The sequence below is a fragment of the Bubalus kerabau genome, chromosome 19, assembly GCF_029407905.1.
Source record: "Bubalus kerabau isolate K-KA32 ecotype Philippines breed swamp buffalo chromosome 19, PCC_UOA_SB_1v2, whole genome shotgun sequence".
NCBI classification, from domain to species: Eukaryota; Metazoa; Chordata; class Mammalia; order Artiodactyla; family Bovidae; genus Bubalus; species Bubalus kerabau.
The window spans coordinates 40,961,723-40,982,733 of NC_073642.1; the positions used below are offsets into that span (position 1 = coordinate 40,961,723).

A 21,011-nucleotide genomic window follows, 5' to 3' on the forward strand; every position below is an offset into this window, starting at 1 on the left:
CTGGGGAAAATCAACTCAGATATTTAAGAATGTCCAAGAAGGCTTAAAACTGCATGAAAAAGTAAATTATGAAGGAAAAAGGATACAAACAGCAGGGCAGAAAATTTAAAACATTAAATCTGGGTTGTCAAGAGCTAAAATTATGAAGAGAAAATAAAAAGAACTTAGAAAAGACAACCCCCCATGAGATAAGAAGCAAACATACACACATACAGATGGATAGATATAGATATATAATTTAACACCAGCCTCTGCTGCTGCTGCTGCTGCGAAGTCGCTTCAGTCGTGTCCGACTCTGTGCGACCCCATAGACGGCAGTCCACCAGGCTCCACCGTCCCTGGGATTCTCCAGGCAAGAACACTGGAGTGGGTTGCCATTTCCTTCTCCAGTATACAATAAATAAGTAACAAAGTATGAATAAAAATCATTTTCAAAAACAAGCATAACTTTAAATCATTTTAAAAGCCTAAAATCTGACTTAAGAAATCTAAAACATAATTGTCACACAAATGTGACATAAAAATATTTTTAAAAAAATGAAAGTAGCTAAGGTTAAGAATTGACAGGAAACAAAGAAAAGCTAAATATTTTTCAACTGTAATTCTACTGACAAACTAGTGACTATTAACTATCTAAAAAGTTCCCTGCTGGAGACCACTCTTGAGTGTTCCCTGTCAGCCCATCTGAGTTTCTCAAGTTCACTCCATAAACCAGTGAGAAGCAAAAAAAAAAGCAAAGGAACATTCAGCTAACATTCGTTGAATTTGTGTTATTTTTTGATTCACACCCACCCCCTACCCACCACCCTACACTCCCCATCCTGGGCAAACACATTATACTTTCCTCTCCATCACCATCTCACCTACAGCTATCTTTTGTATGTCAGGCTTTTTATTATTTCCACAATTATGTTCTTAAAATATACAGGTAAATGAGGCTGAGATATGACAAGTAAAACACTAAGTGTCTTTCATAACACTTCAACTAGGCATCCAGTAACAACCACAAAAGACTCCTTTCTGTTCTCCATTCAATTCAACAAACATTTATTCAGGCCCTATCATAAAATGTTTTCAGGAAGGAAGGCTTTCACTGGCTTCAAATCCTTGGCCCAGTCAGTCAGATGAGAGGAATACCAACTCCTCAGAAAAGATTCAGATCCCAGAGTGTCGTGTGTGTGTGCTTGTCTCCTCAAATAACAGTCCAACTTTCTTCTGAAGTACATCTTATATTCCAAAACACTTCTAATTCAGTTAAAAAAAACAATTATTTGAATAATAATTATGGAACAAAGAAAGAAATAAGGATTTCCTAGAAAGCAAATAGCCCAGATATAACTAAAGACTTAATTTGCATAAAGCCTGACCACACAGGGTTCTGCTTCTAGAAACTTTACCATAATGGGATAAATCATTGGTGTGAATCATTCAGTGTCACACACTGTTCTAGATTTCTGGGATATAACAGAAGAAAAACAGGCAAAGATGCCTGTTACACTCTCATGTGATTTTCTTAATCTTATTCAATTTACTAAATAAAGATTTCCCTGAGCCTTTGTGTGTAAATCAAAGTTTTATCAATCAAAAGATATTATAAATTATCAAAGACAGGTCTACAGTATTGAATAAACAATGCAAATGTTTCCTTTGCAAAAGAAAGGACTTTTGGAGAAAATGGACATGTCTAAGATGACTTCACATTTATGTCTTTAAGAATCTCTTTTTGTATTTGGGTATCTAATGAACATTACAGAGAACGGTAATAACAAGCAAGGGTGAAATTTTAAGAAATTATCCTATGGAATTTTCCTAAATATTTATAGGAATGTATATTTTTCAAACTACTTTTTTAAAGATTAAAATGAATTTAGATATAGAGAAAATAACAGGCCAGTTGTTATAAAAGAAAGCTGGAAAATGGAAAGTGTTGTTTCCTTTTCAATTTTATGATTTGCTCATTGTGAATTTGCTAGATATATTCCATACACAGTCTACCCACTGATGGATTTAAGCACTCGCTATTAAATTTAACAGTTTATTCTGAAACTTTCTCTTTTAAAACAGAGCAAAAGCCCCAAACCATATGTGTTTGTAATTTTCAAACTGAAGAAAGCAAAGAACCACTATAATTCTAAAATAAAAACTATAAATATTAATGTTAGCAATATTAACAGACAATACTAAAATATTAAAGACAGTATTAATCTTAAGAATTTTAACAGACAAGTTCAAATATAAATCTTATATATGTAACTGGGGAAAAGTCTGCCGTACTATATACATAAAGACATTAAAAAAATTGATAGAATCTTAAATACCCAAGAACAATTAACAAGTTAAACATATTGTATTAAATCCATATACAAATTGTATTCAGATATTCAGATATTAAATATTGGTGCCCTAGAGTGTTTTTTTATTTATAAGGAAAGATACCAAGTTAGAAGAATCATCTTATGAGTCATGACTAGGTGGTCAGGAAAAGCCCTGAGAGAGGGCCAACGTTCAATCACACATTTAATATCCCTAAGAAGTTATTTTCTTAAGAGCCTTAAAAATGTTTAAGTATGAAAAAGCAGTTATCCTATCCGGTTCAAAATTCTTTAGTGTAGATAGAAAAGGGTTTCATTTATCTTAGGAGCTGAAGTAATTAAAAATCCAATCAAATGATCGATCTGGGTAGGAACTAGAGAATTTTCAGCGCACAGAAGTAATATATAAATTAGATTCAGGGATGTGAGGGACACGATTACCTCCTGAAGTAATGGAATTGAAACAAGATTCCATGGGACTGACCTAAACTTCCAACAAGAATCCACTTTCTGTCCCAGCTAAAAGCGCCGGCGTTTGTTTATGCAAACTTAACTAAGAGGAGAAGACAACTGTAGAATTTACATGGAGAGGGAACTCCACAAACTATGTGAAATCACATAATTATTTCACAGGTAGAAAAAGATCTTTCAAAATGGGGATATTTGTAATTAAATAGGGGAAAGTTTAAGAGAGTCAAAAACATCATATTAATGCTTTTATTAATACTTTTTCTTATATATTATGTAAATATAATTAGGCAATTAATTTTAATTTTGGCTTATGTATATGGCAATGGAATACTTAAGAACTTAAATTTTACCATATTTGTGTATCTATAAGTTTCATTTATCAAATGTATAAAAATTACTTAAGAAGATATAAAGGTTTATCAAGCAGGTGATTGCAGTATTTAAAGGAAATCAAATACATTAAAATGTTTGAAAGTATCCAAATAATTGGATTTGCAAAGGATATTAATTCTTCAAAGATTCTTATATGTGATTGTCTCCTAGAGTAAAAATTTAAAATATAAGTTGCACTAGAAAGATTAAGACTAACATCTGAATCTGTAACTTTAAAAACTTGAAAACTAAATTCTAAAATCAATGTAAATATCTGAATAGCCTTCACACAAAAATTATCCCCAAGGCCCTGAACACTTTATATTTAAAACTTGACATAGAAAGTACCGTATGAAAAAAGAAAAGAACAATATATGAGTTATGATGAGCATATTCATTTATAGAATGAGAACTCTCATTTTGTAATTTATCTGAATTTCTCACCTTTTCGGCCATTAACGTGGTATATTAGTATCCTGTTACTTCTGTAATAAACTACCACAAACTTAGCAACTTTGAAAAACACAAATTTATCCTCTCAGAGTTCTGGAGTCCAAAGTCAATTTCACAGAGTTAAAGTCAATGTGTGGTTCTTCTAAAGGTTCTAGGGGAGAATCATTTTTCCTGTCTTTTTCAGCTTCTAGCTTCAACTGTATGGCTTGGCTCAAGACCTGTTTTTCAAATACCACCCCCCACCCCAGTTTCTTCTGTCACATCTCTTCCTATTATTATGCTCGGTCTCCTCCTGTTTTCCCCTCATAACGACCCCAGCATTCCTTGGTTCCCAGCCCGTTTCCTCCTTCAAAGTCAGCTACAGGAATACAGTCCTTCTTATGCTTGTAATCTTTCCTGCTTCTCAGTCACATCCTTCTGACCTATCCTAGAAGATTCACCACTTTTAGGGGTTTACATGATGGGACTGGCCACCCATGTAAAATTCTTAATATTACTTTAGAGAATCCAGGATACTCTCCTGACCTCAAAATCCTCAGCCAACATCTGTAAAGTCCCTTCTGCCGTATCATTTGCAGGTTCCAGGAATTAAGATGTGGACTCAGCCATTAAAAAGAATACATTTGAATCAGTTCTAATGAGGTGGATGAAACTGGAGCCTATTATACAGAGTGAAGTAAGCCAGAAAGAAAAACACCAATACAGTATACTAACGCATATATATGGAATTTAGAAAGATGGTAACAATAACCCTGTGTACGAGACAGCAAAAGAGACACTGATGTATAGAACAGTCTTATGGACTCTGTGGGAGAGGGAGAGGGTGGGAAGATTTGGGAGAATGGCATTGAAACATGTATAATATCATGTATGAAACTAGCTGCCAGTCCAGGTTCGATGCACGATACTGGATGCTTGGGGCTAGTGCACTGGGACGACCCAGAGGGATGGTATGGGGAGGGAGGAGGGAGGAGGGTTCAGGATGGGGAACACATGTATACCTGTGGCAGATTCATTTTGATATTTGGCAAAACTAATACAATTTTGTAAAGTTTAAAAAAAAAAAAAAAGATGTGAACATCTTTGAGGATCACTATTCAGCCATTATATGTGGCAATTCTATAATTTTCAAAATAAAAGAAAAACATAGGTTTAAAAAAAAAACAGAAAAACAATTATTTAATTGAAATATAAAATTATAATAGTTCATGCATGGAAAATTCTAAACAAATGATCATACAAAATCAAATTTCTTTTCAAATGGCTTTAGACCCCATTTACTTGCATTATTTTCAACACTGTAATTTCTGAACCTAAAATTCTTACTATTACTTCAACAGTATAATCATCAATAGAAGTCAAGCATAGAGGACTAGGTATAACTCATATATTTGCTTCTTCCAGGCTCAACCTGTAAATATCTTAAGAAAATATGAGCTATAACCTACACATTATTATCATGGGACAACACAATTTCCAAAAAATTATCTCCCTTATTTGCCTACTTGTTTTTTAAATATAAGACAAGTTTTCTAAGTAATCAAGGATATTGATTTGCAATTTTTCTTTCTGCTAACCACATTATACTTTCTGCAGACCAGAGAATAAAAGATAGTACAACGTGAAACTATGATAATGTTATCCCTCTGCATGTAAGTCAGAGTATTCTGCCTTTGTGATGGTTGCCAAGGGTACAAGAGCTTCAAGGCAGGCCTTTCTGTTTACTTACTTGAATTAATAAGGGTAGCATGAATCATCAAAATAAGTAAAATTATTTGCTGTTTGAAACAAAAACACATACATAAGTATCATGGCACCTTGATTTACACTGACTGGTTGGAAAAATAGAGTGCAAATTATTTTAGATACTATATTCAAAGTCAGATCTAATTAACTGGTTTATGAAATCAATTCTAAACATTGGCTATATCTTAAAGTTATACAGAAACTTTTGATCAAAGGGGATAGTAATCTAATCAAAGTAAGGTTTTTGTTTTTAGCCCATGAATCCACTTAAAATAGTTATTCAAAGTGACATAGTTAATATATATAATCTGAAGACTCCATGAAATAGATTTGACATGTAAGTTTTGCTTTTATCTTTAAATATACAAGGACATTTGGCCAAAAGGCAACACAATGTCTGCCCTAAGTAAGGTTTTCTTTCTGTTTTTGTCTGTTGCTTGTTTTTAACTTAAAAGTCCACCATTTTTATCAGTAAACATATAATTTAAAGGATTTCCAGGACAACAGACACAACTGGGACTGTCCCAGGTAAGTGTGCATCCGGTCACTCTATGTAACTCCACTCAATTAAATTAGTCCATTCTTATTGTATGTTCACTTTTGCTCCATCTTCTTCCCAGAGAATTGAATAAAAGCCAAGATCATGCAAGATCTAGTCTTTCATTCTTTGCAAATCTATGCAAGCTGTTGGATTTCTTTAAATACTCTAAAAATCTACATCCCAGGTGACAATAGGTGCCACAGTGAGTGAAGTCACTCAGTTGTGTCCCACTCTTTGCGACCCCATGGACTATAGCCCACCAGGCTCCTCCATCCATGGGATTCTCGAGGCAAGAGTACTGGAGTGGGTTGCCATTTCCTTCTCCAGAGGACCTTCGTGACCCAGGGAGCGAACCCAGGTCTGCAGCATTGCGGGCAGATGCTTTAGCCCCTGAGCCACCACTGCCTGCTAATAGGTGCCACAGTGGCAGATGGAATTACCATGTATCAAAGGGAAGGGCATAGAACCTTCCTGTCAAGAAACTACTCTAAACCTAAGTAATTTTTTCTCAGCACTGATCACTGATAGAGAAGAGCTGCTGCTGCTGCTGCTAAGTCGCTTCAGTCGTGTTCGACTCTGTGCGACGCCATAGACAGCAGCCCCCCAGGCTCCCCCGTCCCTGGGACTCTCCAGGCAAGAACACTGGAGTGGGTTGCCATTTCCTTCTCCAATGCATGAAAGTGAAAAGTGAAAGTGAAGTCGCTCAGTCGTGTCCACTCCTAGCGACCCCATGGACTGCAGTCTACCAGGCCCCTCCGTCCATGGGATTTTCCAGGCAAGAGTACTGGAGTTGGTTGCCATTGCCTTCTCCGAGAGAAGAGCTAGGCATGAGCAATTCACTTAACTACTCCTTGAACAGCAACTGATGCTATGTTCTCCTAATTCAAGATGGGTTATCTCAAAATAAGGCTTACAGGCATAGTACTTACACTAGGAAACATCTAGTAAATTCAGATTTCTACTACAGCCAGATAGGTCTTTGCCTTCTTGTCACCCAAGAGATCACCAGTGAGAAATGTCAAAAGAGAATTCCCTAGGAACTTGTCCATTACACTAAAGCTGCAAAGTCCAAAATATATCAAAGACAGGCAATATTTCAGGTACATTTCCAATCCATCAGGGCTGAATATAACTACGTTCCTATATGCTTCCCAACAGTCATTCAGGGCAGGAACCCTTGGTATAAAACTGAGTTATGTCATACTTTAAATCAAATCATGTCCACTTATACAAGCAATTACATTTCTGTAAAGCCTAAAGACAGTACAATTAGTCTACACAGGAAGTGCTGGCCTTAGCCCTGTACACAGACAATGCAAAGGAGAAATTCACAATCCAGACTGAACTAAAGTGGAAAGGAAAACTTCCATGTGGCCTGCAATTGATTATGTATAAGTGCAAGTTTACCTTATGGTAGGCTAATTCATAAGTGACCAAAAATAGACAAATACATTAAATTTATAGAAAAGAGGAATCATACATGCAAACCACAATCCTTAGCATATGCACACAGTCAATCCACATACTTCTCAAATGAAAAGCAACCACTGACAGGCAGTTTTCTTAAGACCCTTAACTATTTTCTCAGAATTCTCACAATCAGTGTCCTATTTAAGAAGAAATGATTCATTGATTTTCACAGGTAGCTAAGATACTTTACATCCACTAGTCTTGAGCCACACTTGACCAATACATATTCTTACCATAATCGCTTCTTCCAAAACACCTCCATGTCCACATTTCCTAGGAAGGAAGTGCTGTGAACCAACCCAGGAAATTTAATCACACAGGATAATTAACTTCTCTGGATAAACAACAGTGGTGTCTGGAAATTTATAAAGATGGGTGAGGATTGGCTATCCTTACATCTTCTTACCGGAGTACAATGAAAGCAAACACCAAACCAGATTCTACTACGTAGATATTTATTTAAATAAATAAATATATAAATAACAAGTAGATACACTGCAGTTTATATGACTCCTCAAGGGTAATCCATGTTTCTAACATATCACTACTTCAGGCAATCACATATCTCTAAAGGCCCTAATATCCCCAAAGAGAGTCCATATTTCATGTCCCTTATGCGTATCTTGCCACTGATAAGATGGGGGACATGCAGTCGTATCCCCCAAAGTGGTTAGAATCTCAGCTGACCTGACCACTAACTGGGATGTGAACCAAAATAAGGCAAGTCTTCTAGACTAAGAAATAATTTAAACTAACAGAACTAATATCACACTGTCAAAGCTGAAGTGTTTTTAAGTAGGGAGTTTAATGTAAGGGAGTTTAACATTCCCCTCCCTCTCAATTTGGTCATTTCAGACTCTGTATAGACCTATGGCCATTCCAGCTCTCCCTGTTCTTAGGATTACCTACAGTGATGGGAAAAAAGAATTGAGTGGTTTTGCTTTTTACTTAATAGTTACATGATTGGAGTAGTAAATGATTTAACCTCTCTGACCCTTATTCAGCTCCTTCAACCTTAAAATGGAGAGAAAATGACTATCACAAAGAGCTACTGTGAAAATCAGACACGACAAATGCCAAGAAGCTAAGATACAGACAGGCACACAGAGTCCGTGCCAGGAAGGTGTGGCTCCTGGAGGCTCCCTTTTGTGGGCGTCTGTTACCACGAGCAGAACCTTCCTGAAACTCTCACAGTCAAGTCCTCACGGAGTTGCTATTGGAACCCCTCATCTGTGACATTCTGAAAACTTCTCAAAAGGACTACCTGCATGTAAAAAGCCACTTCCAGACCCCTCCCAACCGCTTCCCCTGATGGGACCAATCCTGCTGACAGAATCCGTAAGGGGTCAGGGCTGTGCTGCCACCCGTCCTCAGGTGCCACTAGTCTCTCACTGTTGGTAACCTACTCGAATCTTCTCAGTCACCCTGGATTCAAGGCCATCACCACAGCTTAGCTGCCACCCTTTTTGTACCCAACCATTCCCTCAATTCCTTCCTGCTTTTAACAATGCTGAAAACCATAGTGGCTTGTGGCTCATTTTTTCATGATCATATTCGTATTTTTCCTTCATTTCATGACATGTATGCAAAAAAAAAAAATGACTGCTGACAATTATGAAGCAAGGAATTCAGACATTTTTGAAACTGTGCCTAAATACAAGCAGTAAATTCAACAAATTCCTCAACAATCAGTGACCTAGAGAGAATAAAAGCCAATGAACCAGTGCAGCAATGAAAAGTACATAACTTTTTTTCCTTTTCACTAAAATAAGTTGAACAAAATCTGTGTGTGATTGCATATTTAAAAATCTAATCTTCATATTTGCCAACATTGCTTAGCTGCTGTATCAACTGTCTAGCTTTTGTCTAATACACCCTTTGTGAAACTCTGGAAGAAATCTCTATATAGGAAATTATAAATTTGGACAGGCATAACTGTGTCTCAATATGTAGTATTCTTATACCAATTTTCACCTTTTTAAGTATATAAATTGTAAGAAATTCCAAAATGGCCACAGTGGCCATGTAATTAAAGGCCTTATTTACTTAATTATCTGTTTTCTGTGAGGCTAGAAAGACAAAGTAAGAAACAGCATAATGTGGGTTTCTCTGCTGCCAAATAACTTCAAGTGGTGCTGTCATTATTGGTTTTTAATGGGAAAAAAATATTTGGTTGACAGTATCAGAGGAATTCCTGGGGGAAATTTCACATATTCTTGTAGATGGAAAAGAACTTTTAATATCTGTGAGCAAGACAACCATTTTCTCTGTATCTAAGTTCTATCAAAAGAAAGAAAAAGTCGATGCACTTTTTCTTTTTGTTTTATGTTGTTCTAACATATTTCAGCCTCAAGGAAAGACTTAAGAAACTTAAATCTTATTTTCAAAACATCTCTAGAATAATATTGGGGACATTAAAAGATGAGCACTATCTTTAAAAGCATCCTATATTTTTAACCTGTATTTCCACATTTGGGCTTAGATCTTACAGATGAACTGAGGTGACTATCCAAAGTCAAAAACATTAGCTATTTTCAACACACAAAAACAATGCAAACAAGTATATTTTTAAAAAGAACCTCTATGTTATGATCAACTCCAATGGAACTGAATTTTACTCATTTCTACTCCAATCTGAGTCCAGCCCTGCTACCTTGATGATTATACTAGTCTTTCACTATAGCTTGAGAACTTATCAGGAAAAGGAGCATTGTCAAGGCTATATATTGTCACCCTGCTTATTTAACTTCTATGCAGAGTACATTATGAGAAACGCTGGGCTGGAAGAAGCACAAGCTGGAATCAAGATTGCCGGGAGAAATATCAATAATCTCAGATACACAGATGACACCACCCTTATGGCAGAAAGTGAAGAGGAACTAAAGAGCCTCTTGATGAAAGTGAAAGAGGAGAGTGAAAAAGTTGGCTTAAAGCTCAATATTCAGAAAACTAAGATAATGCCATCGGGTCCCATCACTTCATGGCAAAGAGATGGGGAAACAGTGGAAACAGTGGCTGACTTTTTGGGGGGCTCCAAAATCACTGCAGATGGTGATTGCAGCCATAAAATTAAAGATGTTTACTCCTTGGAAGGAAAGTTATGACCAACCTAGACAGCATATTAAAAAGCAGAGACCTTTGTCAACAAAGGTCCATTGAGTCAAGGCTATGGTTTTTCCAGTAGTCATGTATGGATGTGAGAGTTGGACTGTGAAGAAAGCTGAGTGCAGAAGAATTGATGCTTTTGAACTGTGATGTTGGAGAAGATTCTTGAGAGTCCCTTGGACTGCAAGGAGATCCAACCAGTCCATCCTAAAGGAGATCAGTCCTGGGTTTTCACTGGAAGGACTGATGTTGAAGCTGAAACTCCAATACTTTGGCCACCTGATGCAAAGAGCTGACTCATTTGAAAAGACCCTGATGCTGGGAAAGATTGAGGGCAGGAGGAGAAGGGGACGACAGAGAATAAGATGGCTGGATGGCATCACCAACTCAATGGACATGAGTTTGGGTGAACTCGGGGAGTTGGTGATGGACAGGGAGGCCTGACGTGCTGCAGTTCATGGGGTCACAGTCAGACACGACTGAACAACTGAACTGAACTGAGAACTTATTCAATGATTCTTGTGTAATACACATCAATATATAGGTTTCATATAATTATGCATTCCACTTTTTTTCTTCAAAGGCTGGATGAATAACTACTGATCATTGTTGTCTGAAGGTTTTATAATGGAGCATGAACTTCCATGAGTGTTAAGTAGTAGCTGGTGAAAAGATCTGGAGAAAGACTTGTGACTGGCTTAGCCAAACTTCTATCTTAACTGTTCCCCAGTAAAATCGCCTCTAGCCCCAGTCTAACACTTCTGCATGTGCACAACTATGTTACTATCAGCTATTCATCAGATGTAACAGTTTAGCAAACTAGCTCTAGATGCTAGCAAGACAGCAAAATGTGATCTCTATAAGCCATTTCCAAGTGTGTTCCTCCTCACATCAATGATTAATTTGCAAAATAACTTTTTATTTGTCTTGAGGACCAGATCTGAGAATTATTATACTGTCAAATGGGGTACCATCACCTGTTTTATTTTGCTTTTTATCAAACGAGATATCATTGGAATTCCACTTGCAATTGAAAAGGAATTAAATCAACTTGTCAAAAATAATAAAAAGCAATATAATGATCTTTATCAACATTTGTGTTTTTCATTTGATAATAATCAAATGGCTCCTTGACAAATTTTGAGAGGTTGAAAATTGAGAGGCAGTATCAAAAAGCAACTACTCATAACATTTGCCCTATTGTAGAGGGCAAGGGAAAAAAATGTTACCTTGGCCTTAGGGCCATATTGCTTTTTAATACAACTTTAATTTTATATTGAGATAAGAACAAGACAACAGAGTTTACATTTCTTTTGTTAATAAAACAGTATGCTAGTCTATAAAGCCTCACATATCAGATCAGATCAGATCAGATCAGTCGCTCAGTCGTGTCCGACTCTTTGCGACCCCGTGAATCGCAGCACGCCAGGCCTCCCTGTCCATCACCAACTCCCAGAGTTCACTCAGACTCACGTCCATCGAGTCAGTGATGCCATCCAGCCATCTCATCCTCTGTCGTCCCCTTCTCCTGCCCCCAATCCCTCCCAGCATCAGAGTCTTTTCCAATGAGTCAACTCTTTGCATGAGGTGGCCAAAGTACTGGAGTTTCAGCTTTAGCATCATTCCTTCCAAAGAAATCCCAGGGCTGTAATACTATTTATTAGTCACCTATATACCGACAGTATATTTAATCGTTTACACATATTATCTTTACTCTTCAAAGTAATCTTAGATAAGTGACAACCATACATTTATAGGATTTTGATTTGTCTAGTAAGGTCATTAAAAGGCATCCATGAATAAATAGTGAAGACCTACATACAATCATCTCACAAATAGAGTAAAAGTAATTGGCAAAATAAAGTTTCAAATCTCCCTTAACGGTTATGACAGGAGATTGGTGATACAGAGCAACACATTCATAAAGTACTAATAGTTTCCAGCTCCGCCTCTAACCTCCTCTCTCACATACACACAGACTATAGCTGGCACAGAAAAGTCTTTCCAATTTATTTTAATCCTGGAGCTAAAGATTTAAAGTAATTCATATATTTGTCAAAACAGCCAATTGTCCAATTCTCCCAGCCCAAAGTTTGGAAGGCTTACTCAAATATTTCCTTGGGAAAAGTGTTCAACAGCATACACTGATATGAAAAGGTTTTTAGTTCTGTGTATTGATAGAAAAAACATAAAGCAGAGTTTCTCTTTTGCATTATAAGATATATAATGAGGCCTCAATTTTGCAGCCTATAATGCAAATTATAAAACAATACTTTAACATATGGTGGCTATACACAGATAATTAGGCTTTCAAAATTATGTTTCAAAACACCCTTAGATACTTAGACAATATACTACATATGTATATAGTAGACATGTATTAACAGGCATTACATATATATCAAAATATAATCTTATTGTAAACTAAACTTGAAAATTTTAAATACACCGTATTAAAGCATTATATTACTTTAAGAATCACGTAATGAACTGACACATTCTATACTTCATCATTAAATTAGAAATAACAGAAATGATGACAATTGTAAATTGACAATGATGACAGTATAAATGATGACAATACAGTGATGATAAATGTAAATTCTGAATAAAAATATACAAACCTACAACCCAAACATCTATTTGCTTAAAAGGATTTTGTTGGTCTATGTGTGCTGACCTGGTCAAACAGCTAGTCACTCCCAGTTTCTTCAATCTGTGTAGAAGTAGCATAGCTAAAATTAACAATAAAAATTAAAGTGACACTACAAGTGTTAAGAAAACAGTTTATAATTAAGAAAGCAAAACAACTATAAACAGAGCACAGCTGCTTTCAAACTAAGACACTATCCTTTATTATACCTTTAATGAGCTCTCTTCCCTAAAATTTCACTTCTTAGTTCCCTTGGTCAGAAAAATGACTATGCAAAGTGAAAATATGCCAGGAGCCTTAGAGATGCTATTACTTCATTTAAGTAAGTTCAAAAGGGAAATAGGACTTGTCTATCTAGTAAGATAACAGGCAAAATGAATGGATAGTCCTATTAATTGCATTCCACATCCCTAAATTAATACTGCTTGTTTTTAAAAAGTGTGTGTGTGTGCACATAGATGCACATATTCAAGGTTCTTTTGATAGTAGACAGTAACAATGTTTCAAAATGAAGTCAATTACTGTAACCATTTTTTTACCCTCCAGAAAACAATAGTCATGAATACTATCTAACATGATATATATATCTTCATATACAACCAGCCTTCAAGGTTACATGCTTACAAAGTAAAGAAATAAGCGTAATATAGAGAAAACATGAAACTAATATTTCCCCAAAGATACTGTCTCTATATTCATAAAGTGTTACATACCAAGATGTATGTGACACTTTAGATTTTTCACCTAAACTATTTTAAAAAAATCAACTGAATCACTTTGCTGTATACCTGAAACACACTGTAAATGAACTATGCTCCAATATAATATAAAAACTATATTAAATATTAAAAAATATTTTTTAAAATTCTTTAGCTATATAATTCAGTACATACTTAGGGTACATTTATCTTAAAATCAGAATATTTTTGCTCAATTACCATCAAAAATTTTTAAGCATAATCATGTATCTGCCACTTAGCAAACCTACATGATTAACGAAAAACCATAAGTTCTAAGTAATAGCAACAATAACTTAAAATACTATTTCTCAGAGACGGACCTCTCTTATTTAGCTCATTCCACAGTTGTCCATCCCACGGAAATTGTCCCATGAATGTTGCTGATAGAAACTGAACTGTCAGCTAATACTTCCAAAGATTTAAGATACTCTGATCTCTGTTAGTATTTAGGAAACTCTCAAAGCTATCACGTGAAAACCTTCTTAACATGTTACAACGCAATGAATATGGAGGGCTCGGAAAATCTAGAGAAATCTGCTGAGAACTCTACAGGGCTCCATTCTACATAGTAAACTGTAAATGACTTCTAAATCCCAGCACTGTCCTAAAACATTCATTTCTCTCCCTTCCTCCATTTCTTTTTCTCTCCTGTCATCCTATCTCTGAGTTAGTATCTTGAGAGAGTAATTCAAGAGAATCTGAAATAAGGGACAAAGAAATTCTTCCCATTTCCTTGACTCCACACTGACCCCCTTCTCCATTTCTGTCTCTGCTATCCTGTGATGGATACTCAGCCCTCTTAATCTTGAGGAATAATTGTATCTCAAGATAGATGACAGAAAACAGATAGATGAAAATTTTTCCTACTGAGTACTTAATTACAGTATCCTGTATATAAATAACTCTCAAATCCACACACATCTCTAAATCTCTCTCTTTACCACAACATTCCCCCCCCCTGCAAAAAAAAAAAAAAAATAGTGTAAGTGAGATCTTTATTCGGCTATCCCAAACAAACTCTCAAACTCTTAGAGACAGAACTAGAATAAATAGAAAAGGAAGGGGTTCCCCTTGTAAATCAGTCACCAGGACTGGTGATTTCCCTTTGCCAGTGTTTCTCCAGGTCTCTCCTCCAGAGCTTTGGCTCAGGATTCTACTAGCTCATGAACTCCAGTTTTCCTTCTGCCATAACATTTTTGGCCTTCTAAAACATATTCCACAAAGCAAATCCATCTTTCAGCTGTCCTTGATTTGATGTCTCTGTGTAGAAGATACAGAGACTCCTAGTAATTTGAGTTCATCTTAATTGAAAAGCCTTTTCATAATTTTACTTTCTCTAAATATTCTAGTCACTATCCTCAGGTCCTCTGTATTCCATAGGTACTTTCTGCTGCTCTCCAGAACACATATCATCCCCTCCACAAAGCATTCCTCTTGGTAGTTACAGAGATAAGAATTCACTCTTCATTCAATTTCTAGTCTCAAACCTCTTGAAACATGCATATTTCTCCTCATTCTAAATTCCATCAAGGTGTGGCTATACGCATGTGTGTATGTGTGTGTGTGCAGGTGTGTGCACAGGCACGCCCTTTAAAAACTGTTCAAAGATAGTCTGTCCATATTAATTTGACCCAATGAATATTATCTGTAACTCACTTGCTTTCAGCTAAAATTCTATACAATCACATTAGCTCTTTAAGAAACTTTATCTTAGGTTCTTTATGTGCTTATTCAGTATTGTCCTTTAATTAACTGGCTTGCACTCCAATGGAAATTGTTGTAGACTGCAACTTCCATTAAGGGAAGGCTTTCAGTGCCCAGGAGCAGGCTCCTGTTAACCTGCAACGGACACTTCACAGTATTGATGCTGCTGCTGCTGCTGCCAAGTCGCTTTCAGTCGTGTCCGACTCTGTGCGACCCCATAGACGGCAGCCCACCAGGCTCCGCAGTCCCTGGGATTCTCCAGGCAAGAGTACTGGAGGGGTTGCCATTGCCTTCTCCAACAGTATTGATGAGGAGAAGGCATATGATAGGACTTAAAACAGAATTAGGCAGTATCTGCCATTTACGTGGAAGATGCAAAAAACTAAGAGTCACACGTATTATAAAATGTCACTCCGTTCAATAAACAAAAACTCCTGACACTCCCTGTTAACTTAGTCTGGCCTCCAGAACTTTTACAACTTTTAGACTAGTGATTTCTCCCTAGGGATTTTTCCTAATATTTCTGTGCTCAGTGCTACAATTCACAACACATAGGTTTAGCAAATTCTGTTCCAAACAGTTTAAAGAAAGTTTTCATGATTATTCAAGGGACCTTTATAAGGCAAGTACCAGTCAGTCCTTCAGGGTTGAAATTCAGCACCTTTAGAGACCTCTGTCTCCACCCAGAAACCCTTGCTGTTTACACTAAGAAGACTGGCGCCATGGCCCCCTTTCCTTTACACTCTTATCACCCCCTTCCATGCGACTCCCCTGTGGACCGCCACAGAAACAACCTGAAATTCAGAATCGCACTATAAACAGCGATAGGCGGGCCAGGTCTCCTCCCTGGGCGGCATGGTCCAGGATAATGGCTCTTTTTCCACCCTGCCTTTGGTGGCCGCTGTCCAAAGTCCCACAGCCTCAAACTTAGGGGCACAGCCAGCCTGGGGTGCTCCTGGACAGAACCCCTCCCATTCACATGCCTGTGTCCTGGCTCCAAAGCTCCACTATCAGTGCCCTGGGAATCAAAATCCAGAAGGCTGCAACTTTCAGATTTATCATTGAAAAAATTGCACCCATGTTCAGAGTTGTGAATAGAAGACCACAAGGAGGTGGGGAGCTGTGGTCTGGTCATTTGTTTTCACAGCTGGCCGAGTCAATCATTCTCTCTTAAAAGCTTATTTGACAGGTGAGAAATTCCTCCTCTCTAGATCATTCCAGGAACTCCTCAGCATCAATCTGAGCTGGGAGAGGGGCCTGAAGGGGAAGGGAGTGGTGCTGAAATAGTGCTGAGCACGTCCCCGGGGAAACTCTAGTGCAGGAAGGAGATTTCGGCGCCAGGAATGTGCTGGTCCAGGGTCCAGAGCGAAGAGAGGGGAGAGCCGGGAAGTCTTTAGTGAGAGGGAGAGGTGAGACCAGAAAATAGAAGACACCTGGAAATGTCCTGAAAGGGATGGAATTGGGGAAGAAGGATGCAGACTGGAGAGAAATCGGGAATAGAAAGAGGTTGGGGCAAGGGGAGAACTGGACAACACGAAGTGCAGAGCCTCGGATGCGGGCATCCAACCTCGGCCGGTGTGGGACCCTTCCAGAGCGCCGGCTAGGCTGGCTGCCGGCCGAGCCCCCGGAGCCGGAAAGTTGGCGCGGCGAGGGGCGGCCGGAGGGCAGTGCCCCCAGCGCGGCGGGGAGGCGCCGGGCTCAGAGTCGCGCGGCGCCTTACCTTCTGGTCGACGATAGAGCAAGCCATCTCGCGGACGTGCGCCAGGCTGTAGTCCCCGGACGAGTCCTGCAGCAGCAGCACCGGCTCGCGGCTCAAGCCGATCTGCAGATGGAAGGAGATGCCCCCGGCCGGGGCCGCGACGGGACTTAGGAACGGCGCGGGCCCCGGCCCGGACCCCGGGACCAGCGCGGCCGCCGCCGCCGCCGCTGCTGCCGCCACGGGCAGCAGCGGGCTGGGCGGCCGCAGGACCGGAGGGGCGCTCATCGCTCGGCCAGGCGCGCCGAGGGCCGCGGGGCCCGGCGGCTGAAAAGTTTTGCTGCCGCCGAGCTGCGAGCTTCTTTCTTCAAGAGTCGAGGCGGAAAATAAAAACTTTCCGGAAAAGTCCCCGCGCGGGGGGAAGGGCGAGGGATGAGGATCGGGAGGGGAGGGGGTGGAGAGAAAATGGCCGAGGCGGGAGGGCTGCGCCGCCGGCAGCGCGGGCGGCGCCGCCGCGCGGAGGAGCAGCAGCTGCGGCGCGCGCGGAGGGACGGGGCGACGGGTCTGCGAGGCCGGGGCGCCGGGCGGGGGCGGGGAAGGGGGCGCGAGGGGCGGGGTAGGGGAGCGAGGGGCGGGCACTGCGGAGCCACCACCCGGCGGGCGCCGGAGCCGCAAGAGCCGCGGCCGCGCGGCCGCACTGGCCACAGTGTGCCCGGTGGCCGCCCCGTGCGCCCGAGGTTCCCTGGGCCTGAGCCTCCCCTGGCTCGGGCAGGACTGAGCGGCAGGGAATGGGGCCGCCTCCGCGAGCATGGTTCGACCCTTTCCTCCCTCCCTCCGGGACCGCGCTCTCTTCGCTGTCCCGGCTGCCCGACTGCGGACGGGACGGGGCGCCCTTCCTACAGCCCGCTGCCCGGGACCAGGAGCTTCACGGTCCCCACAGTCCTCGCCACATCATCCAAATGTCCGAGGACGACGCACTTCTGCCCGTGAGGTGGCCTGTGCTAAACTCAAGAATGCCAAGCCCTGCGGTTCTCCGTGGGTCTTACCTTCGGAGGGAGGATGAAAATAGAGGGTCCTCGGAAACCCACTTACATCCCGGGTCCTTCCAGGAACCCTTGGGTTCGTTGCCAAAGAGGGTGGGAAGCCAATCCACGGAAATATATTTAACCTGTCTTTACTTTTTTTGACACTGACACACCCTGATACCAAAGCCCACGCATTCCACCGCAGCTCCCAAGGCACCAGACATAAGTTGCTAAACTCAGACTAAGTTCTCTTTTGAAAGAGAAGGCATTCATTGTCTACATTTTAAAAAAAGAGGAAGGTCTGATGCAGTCTCTGTCCCTTACCCTTATTCTTTGTGTCTGAAGCTTCTACCCCGCAAAGTCCTCAGAATCCGTTCCTTCATTGTAAAGTCAGCTTTATATATACCAGTGATGTTCCCAGCGCCGCTACCATCTAGGTTGGGCACCATCGGCTTTAGTTTTGATAGTTGTTCCCTGTTGTTGCCTTTCTTGTAGTTTTGGCGGGGGTGGGGAGGTGGGAAGGGTGCTTGGAGACGAATGCTACTCTTCTCCCACCAGGGCATGCTTCGCACACTGCACAGGGCGGGTGACAGTGCAGATGCACAGGGCCTCGACCTTTGAAAGGCCCTGCCACAGTGATGTGCCGACTGTCACCGTCTTGGAATACTTAATGGTTTTTTGTTTGTTTGTTTGTTTGTTTCATTTTGCAGTGTGTTAGTTGCTCAGTCGTGTCAGAATCTTTGCAACCCCATGGACTGTAGCCTGCCAGTCTCCTCTATCCTTGGCATTCTCTAGGCAAGAATACTGGAGTGGGTAGTCATTTCCTTCTCCAGGGTATCTTCCCCACTCAGAGATCAAACCCATGTCTCCTGCATTGCAGGCAGATTCTTTACCACTGCGCCACCAGGGAAGCCTGGGAGACAGACAAATTATGTAGCCCGCTTTTCCACTTCCCTAGTCCTTCCCCTTATACGGCACAAGCACCCACGCATGTGCAAACACACACAGGCAAACTAATAATGTGTGTTTTATTTTGTACTGTTACATTGTTTATGTCTTGACCTCTGTTTCTGACCCAAGACATGACATTTCAAGGTGATTTTCTCTTCAAGCCTCTTCCCCAGGGTCAGTAATGGAGACCTGAATGTCCTCAAAGGCATTGTCACTCACTGCTCTAGAAGAGACCTGAATTGTTTTGTCTCTGGATTTGATGGTGTGAGAAGATCTACATATGTGTTGGCAGTTTCTGTTTACTTACTTAAAAAGTGGTTCACTTCATCTATCCATCCATCCCTCCATCCATCCATCACATGCTCCTGTGGGGTCCGACTCTTTGCGACCCCAAGGACTTAGCCTGCCAGGCTCCTCTGTCCGCTGGTTCTCCAGGCAAGAATACTGGAGTGAGTATCCATTTCCTCATCCAGGGGATCTTCCTGATCCAGGGATTAAACTCATGTCTCCTGCATTGCAGATGGATTCTTTACCACTTGAGCCACTGCGGAAGCAATTTCCCTAATATACCAGATTCAGCTAAGCTAGAAGAAGCATGGCCTTTCCCAGTGGCTCAGCAGTAAAGAATCTGCCTGTCAATGCAGGAGATTCACCTTCTGTCCCCAGGTCAGGAAGATCCCCTGCAGACGGAAATGGCAATTCACTCCAGTATTCTTGCCTGGGAAATCCAATGGACAGAAGAGCCTGGTGGGCAACAGTCCATGTGGTCTCAAACGTGTTGGACATAATTTAGTGAAGGAACAACAAGAAGAAGAGTGGAATTATTCTTAATGCTATGCCTTTTGGTTCTCTGTTGTTTTTTAATGTCAGAAAATGTATTTCATTTTCTTTTAAAGTCTGAATAAAGTCAATATTCCCACAATTTCCTATTACCAGACAAAAAAGTCTGCTGGTCAGTTTACAAGGCCTTACAAAAAGCTAGTTTTGCTTGACCTTGAGCCAAAACCTGAATGACAGAAAAGGCCCTTAAGAAGATCAGGGGGAATTACGAACTAGGCATAGGAAACAGCTGGTGTAAAGGAACTAACACAAGAATGTACTTAGCATTTTCAAGGCACAGGAAAAGAGGGGCAAGTACCTGAGATGAGGTCAGAGATGTGGTTGAAGCCAGATCACAAAATGTCTTGAAAGCCCATTGTAAAAGAGTTTTCATTCTATTCTCAGTGTACTGTCCAACCACTGGAAGATTTTAAAGCAGGGAATAATAAGATTTAATTAGCATTTTAAAAAAATCACTCTCTGGCTCTGTGTATAGGAGAAAAGAGTCAAAGCAGAGACACCAGGTTGGATATTAGCAGTTGTCCAGTCTAAAGACATATATGGCTTGGATGACTCTGGTCGTTAAATTCAGATACTAAAAAATGTAAAGTTGCAGGATCTAATTTGGAGTCAGAACTGAAGGTCTTAATGATGAATCAGAGGTTTATGAGAAGTAAGAGAACAGCAGAGTTGTGAAAGACTCCTAGATTTCTGAGCAATTAGCCTAATGGTGGTGCTGATAACTGATACAGAGAAGACAGAGAGGAAGCAAGTTTGGGGAGAAATAAGATTTCTGCTTTGTGTTGAATTTGAGATGCCACTAGGTATTCAACTTAGAAATAACAGCTGCTGCTGCTAAGTCACTTCAGTCGTGTCCGACTCTGTGCGACCCCATAGACGGCAGCCCACCAGGCCCCGCCGTCCATGGGATTCTCCAGGCAAGAACACTAGAG

The 21,011-nt window shown here is 40.3% G+C and overlaps 1 protein-coding gene across 1 annotated transcript in view; it reads right to left on the minus strand.

The window, feature by feature from the left end:
* PRKD1 (protein kinase D1) overlaps window positions 1-17,790 on the minus strand; it is a 348,924-nt gene extending 331,134 nt beyond the window's left edge. Inside the window, exon 1 of the mRNA XM_055556386.1 lies at window positions 17,288-17,790. Within this exon, the coding sequence (XP_055412361.1) occupies window positions 17,288-17,551 (264 nt within the window). The 5' untranslated portion in view covers window positions 17,552-17,790. The remainder of the gene's footprint in view (window positions 1-17,287) is intronic.
* Window positions 17,791-21,011: the final 3,221 nt, after the last annotated feature.